This window comes from Thunnus albacares, chromosome 15 (genome assembly GCF_914725855.1).
Source record: "Thunnus albacares chromosome 15, fThuAlb1.1, whole genome shotgun sequence".
Classification (NCBI taxonomy): Eukaryota; Metazoa; Chordata; class Actinopteri; order Scombriformes; family Scombridae; genus Thunnus; species Thunnus albacares.
In genome coordinates, this window is record NC_058120.1 from 22,323,790 (window position 1) to 22,342,805 (window position 19,016).

The 19,016-nt window shown below is 36.8% G+C and overlaps 2 protein-coding genes across 4 annotated transcripts; both read left to right on the forward strand.

Moving 5' to 3' along the window:
- Positions 1 to 965: 965 nt before the first annotated feature.
- Positions 966 to 5,814, forward strand: tp53i3 (tumor protein p53 inducible protein 3). The gene is made up of 7 exons (XM_044374350.1): positions 966 to 1,352; positions 2,858 to 2,933; positions 3,031 to 3,204; positions 3,403 to 3,670; positions 4,307 to 4,519; positions 5,072 to 5,268; positions 5,480 to 5,814. Exons 2-7 carry the CDS (start codon positions 2,880 to 2,882, stop codon positions 5,675 to 5,677), a joined length of 1,104 nt encoding a protein of 367 aa, XP_044230285.1. The 5' UTR covers positions 966 to 1,352; positions 2,858 to 2,879; the 3' UTR covers positions 5,678 to 5,814.
- An 861-nt stretch (positions 5,815 to 6,675) lies between these two features.
- On the forward strand, positions 6,676 to 18,611 carry dnajc5gb (DnaJ (Hsp40) homolog, subfamily C, member 5 gamma b). 3 transcript variants are annotated; one of them, XM_044374366.1, is made up of 6 exons: positions 6,676 to 6,867; positions 7,142 to 7,271; positions 10,228 to 10,441; positions 10,595 to 10,745; positions 12,635 to 12,712; positions 16,462 to 18,611. In XM_044374366.1, exons 2-6 carry the CDS (start codon positions 7,159 to 7,161, stop codon positions 16,542 to 16,544), a joined length of 639 nt encoding a protein of 212 aa, XP_044230301.1. In that variant the 5' UTR covers positions 6,676 to 6,867; positions 7,142 to 7,158; the 3' UTR covers positions 16,545 to 18,611. The 3 variants fall into 3 exon arrangements, with proteins under 3 accessions (XP_044230301.1, XP_044230302.1, XP_044230303.1); XM_044374367.1 differs by having other exon boundaries at positions 6,676 to 6,863; XM_044374368.1 differs by lacking the exon at positions 12,635 to 12,712 and having other exon boundaries at positions 6,677 to 6,867.
- The last annotated feature ends 405 nt before the right edge of the window (positions 18,612 to 19,016 follow it).

The window sequence follows — 19,016 nt, forward strand, 5'->3', positions numbered from 1 at the left end:
ATAAACAAGGTACTAGAGGGAGAAAAGCATGTTTTTGGTCCATTTATTTCTGTAATTTAGTCACTTATAAAGTAAATCAAAGGATGTCATTTTCTTACCTGATAAGTGTGCACCTTCCCTCAGAGTACTGTCATACAGGTGTGTTTGCTGCTATGGCTGTCTCAGTATGTGTAATATAATAGCCTATTGTAAGTGGATGGGGTTGTTTGTAATTGTGCATTGACACATTCCTTAAGAGATTACATTTCAGGATTCCTGCAGAGTGCAGTCACAGGGCTTCTCGCAAGTCATGCAATCAATAAATAATGATTCACTTTGTGCAAAGTACTTAGGCTAAAAGTGTTTCCTTTGTGATTTTATGCAGCTGTAGTGTTTTGAGGAATTTTAATATTCCAGTCTCACATCATCTTTTATTGTTTGGGATCTAAGTTATATTTTAGGTTGGGGTAACAAAATCATCAATCAAACTACTTCTACAATATTCTTCAGTTTCACATGATAGATCTTTAATTTATTGGTCAATTCTTCACTGTAATGTCGTAACCCACTGCACAGATAGTGTAGACAGTTGTATCATATTAAATATCAGGCATTGCTGATCAGGGCTGTATCAATAGGAATACTGATGTCACGAGTCCAAATTCCCACAGCAAACCCCTCACTTTTGTAAGTAATGTTTTCCAAAACACAAAAGTTGAAAAATTCAGCATTATTTTCTGTTACTTTTATCTCCCTACATACTCTTGAGTTATTTTTTCTAAGCAAAATGGCAAAAATCTCCGATTGCAGCTTCTCAAATGTTAACATATTTGTAATCTGTGATTTTCTTTGATATCTTGGTTGGACAAAACAAGACATTTGAAGCCACTGACGTTACCTTGGGCTGTTTGCTGACATTAAATGGAACCAATAAAGAAAATAATTTGTAATGAATCATGTTAACTGTCACTCTACACTGCCAGAAATATAACTAATGGAGAATAAAATACCTCTTTTTACTTGTATTTAACTAGTTTTACCTAAAATAAGTGACATTTAAAGATATTGGCCCAAAGCTTTAAACACACCATGTGATAGGTTTTCTGTAATTGTTGAAAATAAACTTCTTTTTAAATTCCCCTGACTTTCAAAGCTGAGTATAAGTTTCAATAAACGCTTTTAGTGATGACAAAAATGTTTATTATGGAGCAGCACTATCCCTTTAATATGTCATGTGTTAGAAAGCCTGCCCCTCTGGTAGTTTGATCCCTCCCGCGGTAAAGTGAGGCACAGTCTGGATCATGGCACCACAAAACTTCCCAAAAAATCATGCAGTCGTCTTAAAATCGATGAACTGTTGACATCTCTGTCCGGTAAGTACATTTGCTAAATGCTTGAGCACAATTTACTGGTAACAGTGATTCACTGCCAAATTAGCCGTTATGCATCATTTATCACAAACTGCTGCATGTTTTCATTCAAATCATATTGATAACACATTTGAATAAATCTGTTGTATCAGTTCAGACACTTTAATCTCAGATTTTTGAGCTCTTGAACTTGTAGACATTGCTGCGCATGCGCACTTCTCAACTGAGGTGCAAAACGTAATCCTGGAATTTCTCTGACCCTTCCGGTCATATCAGTACTGATAAACCTACTACAGTTTCTTCTGTCTTCTGCTTTTTTCTTCCCTTTTTCTTCTGCATCTTCCCCTAAATAGTTTTGTTATTCATCACAACTATGTTCACACCAGTGAGGCCCCCTAATAATACATCCATGACCGTCACCCAGCTATGATGACGCCATGGTTCTTGCATGTATGGAAAGTCAAACGGCTCATAATTCGTCTTTTTACACGTATTTATTTTTTTACATTAATGCTTGAAAGGTTGGTTCACTGTGAGTAGGAACAGTAATAATAGTAATTACATTTTTCTCACTCATTCTTTAGTGGTATTTAGATATTTTTGGTTTCATTTGACCCTCTTACAGACATAAATAAACATTTACTGAAAATAATCACGGAGAATAAACATTTTATGAAGATCCATACAGGGACACTGATAAAGCCACCCTCCTTTGATTCCGAATATTTTTTTATTGAGAGTGTTATAACATTCTGCATCCTTTGTTGTTATGCTAACGGTAATGCTGCCCAGAAGAACTTGTTCTGCAAAAGTGTGAATACTGCCAGCAAAATAATAGCCACGAAGCAACACAGCCTTAGTGACATCTACAAAACCCTTGCCCTCTCTAACTTGTTTTTGCCTTTTTACCTTGCCTTTTTGCCTTCTGATTTGGATGATGACCTGTGTACCGACCTTGCTCTGATTAAAAGGACTGATTTTGAACTGCTACTCAGTCTGTTTCTGCATTTGAGTCCAGGCCTGTGGTTCAGTATTGACAGTACTCATAGCAGTACTACAGTTATTGCTGCGCAGTGGAAAGAATCGTATTGTGTATATTTGTGGGCTGCGTTGTGTCTTCTCTCATATTGAATCTTTGTAATCTTTGTCTTTGATTGCTACCGATTGCTTCTCTTTCTTCCTTAGTGTTTATGTTTTTTGTTGTTTCATTTCTTCTTAGTGTGTATGTTTTTTTATGGTGTATGTTAAGTTTTGTGGACACACTGCAAACCAATTTCCCTCTGGGATAATAATAAACTTAATCTAATATTACACATAGGCTGGAAAGAATTGTGGGCCATTTTTCAATGCACCTGTACATTTCCAAAGGATCACTTTCTATAGCCTATAAATTAAGGTAGAATTTAGTTTGTGATTGAACTGGTCCTCTCTTAATCTGTTCAGGCATGGTTGCTATTGCTGTTGACAATAGCTACCTGTTTTTTTTCTTTATTTTGAACAAACCACAGTGGTCACTGCTGGAACTACTAAATGCATCACATCCTCCGCACCGGGAAATCTTTACTAGGAAATACCGATCAGACAGTGAGTGTTCAAAACTGAGTAAAGCCTTCATAAAGCTGCTACAGGCATTTCTTGACTTAATTTTAACATTTTAAACATGTTTTTCTTCTGTTTCTAGGCGTGGCACAAGTGTTACTCTAGCTTTGTAAAGATGATGCAGGCAGTGTGTATTGACGTACCAGGAGGACCAGAGAATTTGCTGCTGAAGACTGTCCCCAGACCTCAACCCAAAGATGGAGAAGTCCTAATCAAAGTTCATGCAACTGCCCTCAACAGGGCAGACTTACTACAGGTTCAGTACAATGTACATTCCTACAAAGCTTAAGCACAGTAATGCTGCTGAATGTGGTCATTTCACTTTGACTTTTCACATATGACAAAATATAAGCATTTCTTGTCGTTTATAAAGCAACATGTGATGATCTTGATTCCAAAACACATCTAAGATCATGTAATTACTGTATGATAAGAGGTCATTTGTCTTCCATAGAGGCGAGGCTTGTACCCACCTCCTCCAGGTGAGAGTGACATCATAGGCTTGGAGGTGGCTGGTACTGTGGATACTCTGGGCCCAGGGTTGAAAAGAAGCTGGAAGCCAGATGACAGGGTAATGGCCTTGCTCTGTGGAGGAGGATACGCAGAATATGTTTCTGTGCCCGAGGGGCTTCTCATGCCCGTACCGCCTCACCTCACGCTCTGCCAGGCTGCTGCAATCCCAGAGGCCTGGCTCACTGCTTTTCAGCTGCTGGATCTCGTAGGTATAACATGAATTTTGATCAATTTTTTTTTAGCAGTTTGAGATAAAATATAGTAACATGGGGGAAAAAAACATTTAAAGGCCCATACAAGCTGTTAACAAAAAATTAAAGACAACAAATCAACAGCAAATAATAGAAGTGTAAGCCAGCACATTCCTGAAACTTTATGAAAAATAAATAAACATGAACACAGTTGAGATGATGATCAGCATTACATGACCACTACCACAAGTATTGCATCCCCTCTTGTTATTTATAATAGAATATTCATTTTTCAGCAGGGGAATATTATTTATTTTAAAGCAAAGTAACCGTTTCATTATTTTGTTATGTAATATGAAGCACTTTGTAGCTTTGTTCTGATAAGTGTTAGTTGTAATAGTAGTAAAAATAATCTTACATAATGTAAGGTCTGCATCAGAGTAATACAGTGTTTAAGCTGTAATTTGACGGTCATAGATCTGTAAAGAAACTAACAATTCTCACTGTGATGCTCTCATGGTCTCTGGTTATTTTCCCCTAATTTAATGCTTAATTTTAAATGACCAGATTACCCCCCTCTTCTTTCTTTCTACAATTAACAAGGAGTCAAAATTCAATTCTGTTTTTTGTGTCTTCTTGCCATCTGTCTTACAGCTCAGGTGAAGGAGGGTGAAGTGGTGCTGGCTCATGCTGGAGCCAGTGGAGTTGGAACAGCTGCTGTTCAGCTGGTTCGTCTGTTTGGTGCCGTGCCCGTCGTTACTGCAGGGAGCCCAGAAAAACTGAAGATGGCTGAGAAACTGGGAGCAGCAGCAGGGTTTAACTACAAAGAGGAAAGCTTCGCACAGGGAGTCTGTGACTTCACAGGAGGTGAATTGTGTAGCTGTAAAAAGTCCGCTGTACTGCACACAATGTACTAACCTTACTGATAATCAGTCACTGCAGTGATGTTTTTGCTATTGCATTAATATTGTCAAACAATGCGGGAAGTCTTATGGAGCCTTTTCCTTGTATTTTCTTCATCTGTGCAGCAGTGGTAGCAGTGCTGCTCATGATCACTACCAAGTTGTTCTATTTGTTCCAAACTTTTTTTTAATGGACCTAAGACCTGTTTAAAATGTTAGAATAGAAATTTAGAGTTGGTATTTCGTGCACAACTTCACCTTCTCCCAAGTTGCATGGAGAAAAGAAAAAGTCCAAAGACGGCAAAACTCTTCATCTCTTGCTTCAGGTTCAAACTTTAAAGGATAAATCTGGTGTAAGTCTGTATTTTTAAGATATATCAAGTAGTCATTGATGTGTTTTTAAGACTTTTTGGACAACAATGGGCTGTGGTGCAGAAGAATAATATAGTTTATATCAGTCTTTGGCTACTCACAATAAGCCTCGCTTAAGTTGTATAACTATACTGTATCTTCACAGGCAAAGGAGCAAATGTCATCCTTGACTGCATTGGTGGGCACAACTGGGAACAAAATGTGAACTGCTTAGCCACCGACGGCAGGTGGGTGCTGTATGGCACCATGGGAGGCAGGGGAGTAGAGGGAGATCTGCTGGGCAAACTGCTCTCCAAGCGAGGCCACTTGCTCACCAGCCTCCTCCGCTCTCGCAGCCTGCAGGTGAGAATTCAAGCCAAGCAGAGATGACACACCGACACACCAGCTGTGTTTCATCATCTGAGCGTGTGAACGTGCTGGCTCGTGTCAAATGAAAATTCACTGTTCAGTCTGTGCCTGGTTTTAGTTTTGGTTAATTTTGACACATTTCTTGTATTTGCATGTCTGTAACTGAGACTGATTTTAGCTTTTCATTTGCATTTTCCCTTCACAGTACAAAGCAGACCTGGTGAAGGCTTTCTCACACAGAGTGTTACCGTTTTTCTCGGACCAGCCTGCCTCCCTGAGGCCAGTGATTGACAGCACATTCAACCTGGAGGACATTGCAGAGGCTCATAGACACATGGAAGCCAACAGAAACATGGGAAAGATTGTCGTTAATGTAATTCCACAGTCTCAGGAAAATCTTTGATTACAACCATATAATAATGGCTCTGGAATGTATTAAGGAATCTTACAACACAGTGTTATTTGAAAATTATTTGTCTCACACAGATGTTGATTGTGATTTTAAATATGCACCATCCACCAATAAAATGATTCAAAGATGATTTTTACAGTGCAGTATCTTCTGTAGTGTTATAATACGGTGGTGATAACAGGATTACCTATCACTAAAGGTTCATTATGATTATTATCAATATTGTGTTTAAGGTGGAGTCAAAAAGAGGCTGTGTAAGTCTTACCAAACCCTCCTGCCACAGGAGATCCACAATGACAGTCCTCTCTACAGATACCATGCAAAATACTAAACAAACTTTATAAAATATTATAAGAAACCATCACAGGAAACCCTGCTGTCAAGCATATTCAGATTTAAATTTACTCCTTCACTACTTTAAATAAATAAATAAATAAATAGTAAAATAACAGAAAAGGTAGGCAATAAAATCAGATTTCTTTAAAAAAAAATCTTGAACTGTATGTGCACATTTCTTATTGTTTATAAATTGGATAGACTCTAAATACTTTCTAAATTCAATCATGAAAAGTTCAGACAATGGGTGAGAACTTGGATTTATGAATGCGAACCTATCCCAGTAAAATTAATAAATCTGCCAAACTTATCACAAACTTGGCTTCCAGCTTAATAAAATACATGTTTAGTCGTATCTTTGAGCACTTTGAGTTTCACTATGAATGAAAAGTTCGGTACAAATGTATTATTATTTTTATTATTGTTATTATTGTTATTATTATTATTATTATTATTATTATTATTATTATTATTATTATTATTATTATTATTATTATTATCATTACTACTACTACTACTACTTCTACTAATAAAAATAATGATAATAATGACAATATCATAATATAATAATCATAATAATATTAATTATTATTATTACTTTGTCGCACCCTCGAGCGCATGCCAATGTCACCCCTGACGTCACAGTCTCTCTTCCTGTCTCTCACTTCCTGCTTCGCTGCGGCTCCTCTGAACTTTTTTCCTCCGGTGTCATGAGGAGAGCTGCGGTTTGACGAGGCAGGAACCGTGTATCGGCTTGGTTTCGCGGGACAGACCTGGAAGGCAACCAGCGGACAAACTCTATGATTCGACCTCAAAAAAACAGGAAATTTATTTATTTCCAGTGTGTAAGAGCCAAACTTGTAACTTTTTCCTCCCGCTGCTGTGCTAAAGTTGGCTAGGACAGTTAGCAGTTTGTGGAGAGTTGAAGTAAACCTAGTTAAATATTTGCCGCAAATATTTAGTCCTTGTTTTTTCTTCCTAATCGATCAACGACCTTTTCTCTTGTTTATTGACTTCCTCACTTAACTTCTATAAGCTCTAAAGTTACTTCTCTGGTCTGCCCTGTTTCTGCTAGAAAGTCATTTGCAATGTTTATGGGGTTATTTTTTTCTGTCACAGGCACCAAATCCTGAAACATGGAGGACCCAAACAGACCTCAGCGTAAAATGTCAACAGCAGGAGACAGCCTGTACGAAGTCCTGGGCCTGGAGAAGGGAGCATCCCAAGAGGAAATAAAAAAGGCGTACAGGTGTGTTCACACTCAGATCCTTTACTTAAAGGTGCAGTGTGTAAGATTTAGTGGTGGACAGACTTGGCAGAAATTGAATATAATATTCATAAGTATGTTTTAATTGGTGTATAATCAAATGAAAGTAAGAATCATTGTGTTTTTATTACCTTGGAATGAGCGGGGAGCAGGTTGCCAATTTTTTTTTTCCCAGGATGGCAAAGTCATGACTTGCCCTACTCTGCCTCTGATTAGCTGGTACTTGTTGCCTTCGTTGGTTGGGTTAGTTAGTTAGGTTTAGGCATGAGGAGTGAGATTGGTTAGGGTTCAATCAGAGGCAGAGTAGCGTGGGTCATGACTTCACCATCCTAGGAGAAAAAATATTGCGAGCAGGTCCCCGCCCCCATGGAGGCAACATGTTGTGCTGCCATGTTTCTACATTTGCCCAGAATGGACAAACCAAACACTGGCTCTAAAGCAGGTTTTTCGGGTTTTTAGGGATGCTTGGAAGGGGTGTTGTATTCATTTGGTTGCCATCTGCAAATCCAACACACTGGTCCTTTAAGTAAGAATCAATACCACAATGTAAAAATGTTTCATTACAAGTAAAAGTCCTCCACTGTTATCAGCTCAATTTACTTAAAGTACTCAAGTAAAAGCACTAATTTTGCATCAAAAAATCTTAACTTAAATCTTAACTGATACATTGAATAAATGTAACATTGTTAATACTGATGAGCCAATGCATAAGAAGCATTTTAGTGTTGTAGCTGCTTGAGGTGGAGCTCGTATGAACTGCTTTGAAACGGTCTCAAGATGAATCTGAGAGGTCTTGAGATGATAGGCTGGGTAAGATGGATGAAAAAACATAGTTCTGCTAAATACATTTGGATTAATTTGTCAGAACTTTTCTTTAATCTTTGCATTTTTTAAAAAAAATATTGGATAGTTTAACCTGTTTGGGCCTCAAGCTGTTATTTATTTGAAACCATGTGAGAAGTTTAGAGGGGAAATGTCTCTGTGGTGGAAGTGCAAACAACTCATAGACATCTGAAACGTGACAAAGAGACACATACAGACTGATTTTTTTTATAAGACGTCACAAGCCAAAAAGTTTGGGAACCACTGGTTTAATCCTTAATAATGTGGTGTAATTTATAAGCTTAATATTATGTTATTTTCAGTAAAATTTTAATCTGAAAAATAAATAAAGCTGTCAAATAAATGTAGTGGAGTAGAAAGTACAATATTTCCCTCTGAAATGTAGTGAAGTGGAAGTATAAAGTAGCTTAAATTTAAAAAATACTCAAGTAAAGTACTTAGAAATTGTACATTCCACCACTGGATCATAAAGATAAATTACTCTTTGTAGCATTTAGCAAACATGTGCTGCAACAGTAGTGATGTGCCGGTATCAAATTTTCAAACTACGATCATTTTAGGAAAAAATATCACGATAAATGGCGCTAAAATACTTAACACCATGATCACCTTGGATTTTATTCACTGATCAGTTGTCTGTATGTTGACGTTTCGTTGCACTCTGCCTAAGAAATAACACCAAAAACAGTTTAAATAATGTTCAAAGTTTCAGACAGTTGTTGACTGTAGGGCTGCAATTAAAAATTACAGCTCTCCAACAATGAAAGCGATTGGTTGCTGTATAGGTCATAAATCCCTCCCCCATGTCCCATTTTAAAAGATGGGACATGAGCCAAACTACTAAATCAAAGTACACATCAAATACATTTGCCCTGAAGATAGTATTTGTCATTTTAGGTGGTTTTTAGGTGGTGTTCATTTTTCTTTCATCTGGCTAAACAAAATCAAACTGCTGATGAAGGCAGAGGGCATTGCTCTGTGTTCACGGTGTCCTATGAAAATGACGATAATGACGGTAATGGTAAATGGTCGGTGGTATTGATACCATCAGTGTATAGTAGCAATGGTAAACCGGTACATCTCTGAGTAGCTGAACACTAAAATATGTCAGGTAGAAATGTGCATGAGCGAAAGGGCACGATGAAACATTTCCATGGAAATAGACGATCATGTCTTCGAACTTTTGACAGGATATGAAACCAGTGAAACCTCATGAAAATGCTGCTTTCTGTGAGCAAATAATGTCGTCAAGATTCTGTGTTTCTAATACTTTGCTTCCCAGAAACGCTCACCTAATGTTTCACTTTTTAACAACTTTTTTTAAATTTTTTTTACAAAACTAAGTGTTGTCCAAAGCGCACGTGGTAGACAGGTGTGTAGAAAAGTAAAATCATGGATAAGAAAGTGCTGATTTCCTGCACTTTACTACATTTATTGATAATGTTTTCATTGAAAACTTCTGGCAGGCATCAAAGAAAAGTTTCATTTTATATAAAAAGCTTCATTTTCATTAAACTTACTTCACTAGCTAGATTCATAAGATACTAACGGCGGGTTTACAATAATAAAAATAATGACACAAGTTTAAAAAATAAAGACGTCTTAAACACTTGTAAAACACTCGTAATGGACTCCAGTTTTCATACTTATCGATTTCATGAAGCACTTTAAGATATGACGACAGTGAAGTTGGGTTTCGGTTTCGCAAATTCGAAACACAGGAATATCTGGAATGTTGATAATGAAGATTTAAGAGTAATGACACACACTTTCTTGACGGAGATTTCCTCAGTAGAAAGGCAAAATAATAAATTCAATTGAGTATTATTAAGATTATACTAATAATCATACTAAAATAGTAGAGTCTCAAAATAAGCAAGTTACAGTTTTCAGAAGAACGTCTTGTATCTTATTTGTAACTAAAATGTGTTTTTAATTGTTACCCTTTGGAAAAACATCCCTTCTATGTTAGTTTTAAACTTAAAAAGGCATCTGAATTCCTGATGTACAGTTCTTGTGGTGTGTATTGATAGCGGCACTTCAACAACGGACAGAATAACGTCACAACCAATTGCATAATATCATTCGTTTTCAGGAAGTTGGCATTGCGGCATCACCCTGATAAGAACCCAGGTAACCCAGAAGCTGCTGAGAAATTCAAGGAAATCAACAACGCCAACGCCACCCTCAGCGACGAGAACAAGCGGAAGATCTACGACGAGTATGGATCCTTGGGACTCTATGTGGCGGATCAGTTCGGGGAGGAGAGCGTCAAATATTACTTCCTCATGTCCAAGTGCTGGTTCAAGGTGAGAGGCATGATGGGAAGCGGGATTGTGTGGTTAAGAGTGATGTGGTTTCGCAAGAAGTGAAAACTGATTGAAACGTATTTAAAGCCAGGATTTGAATTTGAAGATGTATTAAATTCTTAAATATACTGACACTCATTCTTTTCTGTTTAGGCCCTCATTGTGTGCTGCAGTATTTTCACCTGCTGCTGCTGTTTCTGCTGCTGCTGTTTCTGCTGCGGGAAGTGTAAGGCGCCAGAAGACGAGGATTTCGTCTATATGGATCCGGACGACCTGGAGGCGGAAATCAGAGAGCAGGAAGCAGGTGAGTGACTTTGTTCTAGAGTAGAGTCGAGTAAAGGAAGGCAAATATCAGCAACATTTTACTTGAAGTCCCCCTATTTATTGTAGCTTTTATAAGCAAACCGTTAATAAATAGTTTGTAACAAACTATAATGCAGTTCTAATCAGATATAAGGACATTTTAAAGTATTTGTCAGCAATTGTAAGTTCTCCTAGACATATTTTATATTATTACCACTATGTTTTAATATATTGTCATTAATTATCTGTTTATACACCAGCCTGTAAGTATAGGTGCCCACAGGAGGAGTTATAGTTGTTGACAAATACATTAATAAACACTTATATCTGCTAACAAATACATTATAGTGTGTTATAAACCGTCTATTAAATATTTATATACTACTTATAAATGCTAAATAGTGGGACGTAAGTTAAACAGGTAACAGTAAACTCACTAAAACAACATCATAATGACCTGATCATAAATCAGTAATATTCTGTCGGTTGTGTTTATTGTGAATACTTGCTTTAATGAAATATGAAAGTGTTTAAGGCGTAAAAAGAAACACAAAACAAGCAAACGTCTGAAGTGGAAAAACTAAAACAGTCTGAAAACTGAGCTCAAAAGAACCTTTAATGAAAACCAGTAAACTGCACACAACGTCTTCATGTTTACCAGTCTGGATAGTTTGTGTTCATTTTTGTGAATCATTTTACATTAAAGCCAAAAGAGAAAAAAAGCTTCATCAGTTTGTATTTCACTGATACATTTTGATCTGCCACTTCCTGCGGAGAGATGAAAGTCGTCACATGACAGCAGAATTTCATTTTTGCAAATTGGATGCGTCCAGTGTCTAAAATGGGAAGCATGTTGTGCTTTTAGCAGCCCCAGTTTGTTATTTAGGCGGACAATACGGATGTACAATACTGTGCAAAAGTTTTTAGGCATTTATGAAAAAAAGCTGTAAAGCAACGATGCTTTCAAAAATAATGCCATGATTTTTTTTATCGATCAATTATGTCATACAAAGTTCAGTAAACAGAAGAAACCTTAATTAAATCAGTATTTGCTGTGAGCAGCTTTGCCTTTTAAACATCAGCAGTTCTCCTCGGTACACCTGCACACGGCAGGTCGGTTGTTCCTCCATCTTGGAGAAGTTGCCACAGTTCTTCTGTGGATTTTGGCGTCTCAGCTGCTTCTTTCACTTCATGTGATCCCAGACTGACTCCATGATGTTGAGATCAGGACTGTGTGGGGGCCAATTAACCATCTGTAGCAGGACTCCTTGTTCTTCTTGTCAATGAAGATACTTCTTTATGACCCTGGCTGTATGTTTGGGGTCATTGTCAAGCTGCAGAATAAATTTGACAATCCTCTGATGAAATATAAACATCTAAAGTGCCATAAAGCCTTTGCACAGTATTGTGTGTATATATATATTCTTAACTAAATTAAATGTCAACTGTTTATTGTTTAGCAAATGGAAAAAACACTATGCTTGACAGTGGATAAAGAGGGACATGAAACAGAAGTTGTCAGTTGCGTGAACGGCAGCTTATTATCAGAATTTTTAGGGTTTGCGTTTGTTGAAGAAATAATTAAAATAGAGATGTGGTCTGTTCAATCATCAAAGTAGGAGGTTTATTAAGTGCTCAGAGAGAGAGAGAGAGAGAGAGAGAGAGAGTATTTGCATGTCTCAGGCGTCCACCTTGAGCGTGTTAAAGATAACAGCAAAGTCACAGATTGTAATACAAGAGAGTGCTGTCGGATACCAGAATGGAAACTTTCTCTCGCAGCCTGAAGGAGGTTAAATCCAGCTCATATCTCGGTTCTCTGCTATGACTGTGACTCGACCGGTCAATTAAGAAGCAGCGTTGGTTTGCTCAGTGTTAAATTTTGTTTCACAGAAGGAAACGATGTAAAAACTATTCAGCCCGGCGCCACTGCCGCCAATGACACTTCAGGTGGAGTTGTCACCTCTCCAGGTAAAGTTCACCTGCCCTCAGCTGACTGCTGCGCTGTGTAGAAGTTCATGTTTTGGCAGCTTCTAACACTGCTGGTCTCGGGCGTGGACTGTCACGTACTAACATTTTATGTAACAACAATTTGCATTTATTAATATCTTCTTACAAATGCCCTATTCAGCCTCATACAGCCGATGCCGTGAGATGCTGTAAAATAAGCAGAGGTGGCTTTTTTTATGACCTTTGTCCCTTTTTACTTATCAATAACTTTGCTTGCTTGCACTTGCTTGCGCTTATTGACCACGGTGGAAAATAAAGGATACTAAAATTCTAAATTTGAACATCCAGAGCAGCGATTCTCAGCCTGGGAGATGGCTCCAAGAATAAAACAACATTTCTTTTATCTATTCCTTCTTTCTATCATTCCTGTTTTCCAGATTTTCTCAAATTTGGGGAATTAGTCATCAGTCTCCTGGTTTCTTTTAATTTAACATAAATAAATTAATTTTAACTGTTCTTAACCATTAACAAAACTCGCCGGTGGTGTTCTCCTCTTCCACTCCCCTCTCTCCCTACCATAGACCCATTTTTTTTCTTTTTTTGGGGGGGAGGGGATGTTTAGGGGGAGATATCAGGTCAACAGTTTATGCCTCATAGAAGTGGTATACATCATCTGAAAGCTGGGAACCTGTAGATTAATTTGAAATGCAGCTCAGCACCATGTGTAAAGTTTTTCTAGTCATAAATCTGTCATAAATGTTGTGTTTTGGTTAGGCACCTATTCAAATTTTGAAAGTTTAGAGTGTATAATGGCTTAGAACATTATGATGGAAATATATAATGGTCATCCTGCTCCGTTATGTCTCATAACTTGTTGCAGAAATTTTTGGTTTGATATCATTTATTACACAGATTCCGTGCAAAATTTAACCATTTTTGACCACTCGAGAAATGATAAAAATGGTAAAAATCCCTCTAAAATACCACAGTAAGACACAGGGACCTTGAAGAACACCGTAGAAAAATTCATGTTATTATTTGGTATCAAAAAGTTTTGACATTTGGAGATTTCTGTAAGAATTGCATTTTTTTGGCACTTGGATGGCGAGCACTTCTGTTCTGGAAATTGCCCAGAAAAAAACATAAATCCTCTGAATGCCTTCAGTCTCTAGTTGGTTATAAAGTCTCATCTTAGAGGTCACAATAACATTTTATACAGTGAGGTCAAGTTTCAAAAAATGGTCTCACTACAATGAAATGGCTACTATGGAGACTAACGTCATCACACGTGAATACAATCGGGCTCATTGAATCCACAAGAGTCTCAGCTTTCCAGTCAGACCCAATTTATGCAATTTCAACACTGTTTTGGGATCCCAGTCTGCAGAAATATTCAAATACACCATTTTTAAAATAGGCAAAAATAACACATTTCTACTGCATTCAAAAAAACTGCATGGTTTTTGCCCTAAACTGCATGGGATTAGCATAAAATAGGCATGTCTGTAAAGGGGAGACTTGTTGGTAACCATAGAAACTATTTTCATTCAGATATCTTGAGGTGAGAGGTCAAGGGACCCCTTTGAAAATGGCCATGCCAGTTTTTCCCTCACCAAAATTTAGCCCAACTTTGGAGCGTTATTTAGCCCCCTTCCCGACAAGCTAGCATGACATGGTTGGTACCAGTAGATGCCTTAGATCACTTAGTTTCATATGATACCAGAATCTTCACTCTAGTCCGCTACAGGCTCTGAAAGACAGTAAAGTCGGCCGAGGACGCCGGCGTCCTGGTGGAGTTTAAGAGGTTAAAGGCCTCCAAGCCAAATACTTAGAGAACCACCAGTTGCTAAAGGTATTTATTTAAGGCCGGTCGTTTTTGTGCTGCTTGTTCACCGTCTGTAGCAATTATTTTGTTTTTTAAATTTTTTTGCTCCATTTTTTTGCTCCATTCTCCTGCTCTACTGTGCTTTATAACCTGTAACATGATGTCAGGTGTTGAGAACTGCTTGAGCGTATGTTTATGTACTCGTCCTTGTCTGAAATGTTTCTTTACAGCATTAATCTGTCTCGTAGGAAGGATTTGTTCACCATGTAAGTCCTGCACCTTGTGCAGTATTTACTGGTTTAGCAGCAAAAAGAAAAATATAGTCTTCTTTATTTCCAATTTTACTTTAGTCTACCTGGTTTTAATGTTTCATACAAATATAATAAATATAAAGAATGGGATGCTGAACAGGACAAACACCCAACCGACCCAAAGGTGCTGCACAACAACAACAACAAAACAGTTCAGAGATGAACGAGATTGATTGAGAGTCTCTGAAAAATTAAACGTAATGTTTCCCAGATCCTCCTGAACATCTGATTCGAATCATAAATCAGCTTCTTCAATTTCATGAGGGCAGCAATCTGTGTCATCCACGTATCAATGGAGGGGATTTCTTAGCTAAACATAAAAAAAAAAGGTTAACAAACAAATAAATGTGTCAAAAGTGTAATCTTTGGTAAAAATAAACAGATACAGACTCAAATGGAAACTGTTTTCCAATAACATCTTGAGTATTAATGTCTCTCCAGTATTGTTGGATAAGGTCACAATAACCAAACAGATAAATAAAAACATCTTAGTAAGACTTTGTTCCATTTTTGTAACAAAGATTTGAAGTATTTGGAAATAATTTCTGGAGGTACAAAATATATTCTGTGAAAAAAAAAGTGAGATTTTGATTTGTGCTCATCAATAAAGGTGCATCCAGGGACGACCCCCTCAGGTATTTCAGGCCACTGTAATGCACTAAACCACTAATTAAGATCAGCTTCCCATAATACTGACTTTAAAGACTGAAGAAGAAGCCCGACTTGTCTGGAATCTGGAGTTAAATTCTGAATTTTGCCATTTAGGTTTTAGCATTAATAATAAGTATTTATGTGTTTCCGTTGCCCTCCTTCAACTGAGAATCTATAAAATGTCTTAATTGAAGAAACTTAAAAAATGTCTTGTTTGAGAGGATGAATTCAGTTTTTACAAACCTGACTGAAACACACCTTTCAACACAATTTAATAATCCAATATTTCTCATCTATGGTTCACAGTTTCATCTGGTAAGGAGAGTGAATAGTGGAGGTATTCTGACTAACATGAGGTTTTTTTTTTGTGCAAATTTTTACTTTATTGAAAACAATCAAATTCAAAACACAACAACATATAAACAAGTATAAGAACAAAAAAGAGGGAATGAAATTATGACAAACATTTGAGGAGGAAGAAAAAACATGAATTAAAAATAAATACAATTTACATTCAAATAATTCAATAAATAATTTTATAGGTTTGCTGCTGTTTTTATTTTGCAGCTTAACTGAAGAGTTGTAATATATCATCATATCATTTAGAAACAGTGTAAAGTTGAGTTTTCTATTGGTCCATTTAATTTAATTTAATTATAAACAGTTATATATACTGTATATATTATATACAGTATGTTCTGACATCATCAGGTGAAGGATTGTGATGAATACAGCTTTCATGTGACTATAACTAGACTAGTGACAGATGTAGTTGTGTGTTTATATAGACACATGATACTGTGACAGATACATTAAGTAATAAATGGAGATAAAATTAACAATATTTAACTTTGCTGCATTATGAGTAGATGGCTCTCTGTGTTTGTGTGAGGTTTCCAGCTGTTTTGCTGCTTTTGCTGAGAAAGTGTAGAAATTGTAGCTGTCAATAAAGTTTTCACACCTGCCTCTGTTACCCGCCGCAGGTGAGAGCGTACCGATCATGATTCAGCCTCACGCCACCAACGGCACCTCGGGGCCCGCAGTCGTCCCGCTGCCAGAGAAATGATGAGGAGCGAGCGCGACGGCTTCAGGTTCTGGACTGCGTCATAAAACCGCGTCATCAGCGGTCGTGTTGATCATTTACAAACTGCCTGATGATGAGTATAAATGCAGTTTCTGTTTGAATGTGGTTGTTTTGTTTTCCTCAGAAGACTGTGGCTGACACGCAGGAACACATTCATCTCAGAGGGGGTTTTGTTTACATGAGCGACTTGATTGTGCCATAGATTTTTTTGTTTTGTTTTTAAAGTGCCAACGGGTTTGTCTTTGATCCAATCATGTATTTATTTCTTAAAAAAAAATTTTTTATTTTTGAATACTGGGCAGTATCTGGACTGCAGTGACAAAGCCGTGCAGATCAAATGAGCTCTGGAGGATTCGTTTTTTCATGTTGCACTTTAAACTGTCAAATTCATGTTAGAAATCTTAAAGCTGCCACGACGGTCTGATGTGACTGAAGATGAATCTTGAGTCCAATTTAATGTTTTTTTTGTTGTTGTTGTTTTTTTTTAATGCAACATAAAATGCTGATTCAGGTTCTTCAGATTGTTAGAGGCCAACCACTCAGACACTTAAGATGTATTCAGTCATAATGTAAATAAATACATATTATAGAAACAAGATAAAGGGCTTCCATGAAATGTACAGACAGGGTGCACTCCCATAGATTTCTAGCAAAATCACACAAGTACCTTCGTTATTAATTAATCTGCCGAATGTTCTCTCAGTTAATCTGTAAGATGTCAGAAAAACGCCCATCAGATGTTCTCTAAACTCAATATGACGTCTTAAAATTGCTTGTTTTGTCCAACAACAAGTTAATCTGCAATTTTTTTTGATAATTAAATCGTTTGTCATTTTTCAAGCATTAACGGCAAACGTTTAATTGTTTTAAGCCACTCAAATGCGACAATTTGCTGCTTTTTTTGTCTTATATTGTAGTTATTTAAATATCTTTTGCACTGTTGGTCGGACAAAACAAGCAATTTAACGACGATGGAAATTTCTCACATTTTTCTCATTTTCTCGTCTCACATTTTTCTCATTTTCTCGTCTGTTTTACTGATAAAATAATAAGCAGATGAATCCATGATGAAAAAAGATCCTTAGTTGCAACCGTAATTCAGTTTATTGTATCAGAAAAACAGCAAATATTCACATTTTCATTCACAAAATCAGAGAACAACATAAAAAAATTGGTTGCTAATTGTTCAATTAATCGATAAAAGCTCAAATATACAGTATGCAGTATTTAAATTGATGGGAAGTGTTTCTATTATGCATATTTGGCCAACTGCACTGTACCTGCTCATAAGGTGACCTCAAGAAAAAAACGCGAGGGGTTAAATAATTTCAGAGGCACTGATAAGACTCTGATATTCTCTGAAAAGCTTTCTTCTTACACTTTACACTAAAACTAAACAGTAAAACAGTAAAAAGCTCGACAACAAAAAAAATCTTTTTGATTTGTTGATGTATTTTTGATGATATCCAGATGATCCAGATGTTTTTCTCTGTGGTGTTTGAGATGTTTTATTGTAGGTACAGTGAACTGATGCTAAAGAGAAGAATCGTGTTTTTTAATGTAAATTTCAGAGATATATTTTTGATTGGAAGTTTTATGACACATTAGTGTGTATTAAGATTAAAAAGCCTTAAATGATGTAAACCTGTTATATTTTTCTTCATGCTGTGTGTAGAAATGTCGGTTTTATGCCTCATTTTTACAGTTTGATCTGTACTTTTATTCCAAGACAGCAGGAGGAGTGACAGTCTTACAATCCTAGAAATGTATCGAAGTCTTGGTTTTGTAAACAACTGTTTTGCCAGCAACAAATGTGCCTGAATACATTTAACTGGAATAAAGTCTTTTGTTATTATTTTTTTATTTTAGTTTTTTTGAATGTTTTGATCAAAGATGAAAAAGGAAAAACTATATATTCATGTTTCATCATCTCAACATTCCTGGGGTTTGTTTTTTTTTCATTCTTTCAAACTTTTACATGTTTCCAAACTATTTGTCTCTGTAAAATGTGTTTTTGTCTGATCAAATAAACTCGGGTGATATTCATAACGTCCTGAAGTCGTCTTGTATTTGTAACTGTTTGCTAAGAGTGACCAGCACCTCTCCGCTTACACCTGTGAGCTCAGTGACCCGCTGCCATTGGCTGCCGTTGTGCTCCACCCCTGACAGATAACATGTGTGTTGCAGTAGGTGACAAGTTGTTGAGCTTCACTTTGCCACCAGTTAAACTTTAAAACGAGGGAGTTCTTAAGGTGGATTTATGGAGTTATCAACTGATTCAGAGAAACAACATCTGATTGAGAGTCATTTGGAGCATCTTGGATGGTATGTCTTCATCTTTTTTATCTTCTCATAAAGCTCAAATTCACTACAGATGGTTTTTATGTATTGATATAGATATTTAAATCCCCTAAAATGATCTCAATTGTGCATTTCTTGAGAGAGAATACATCA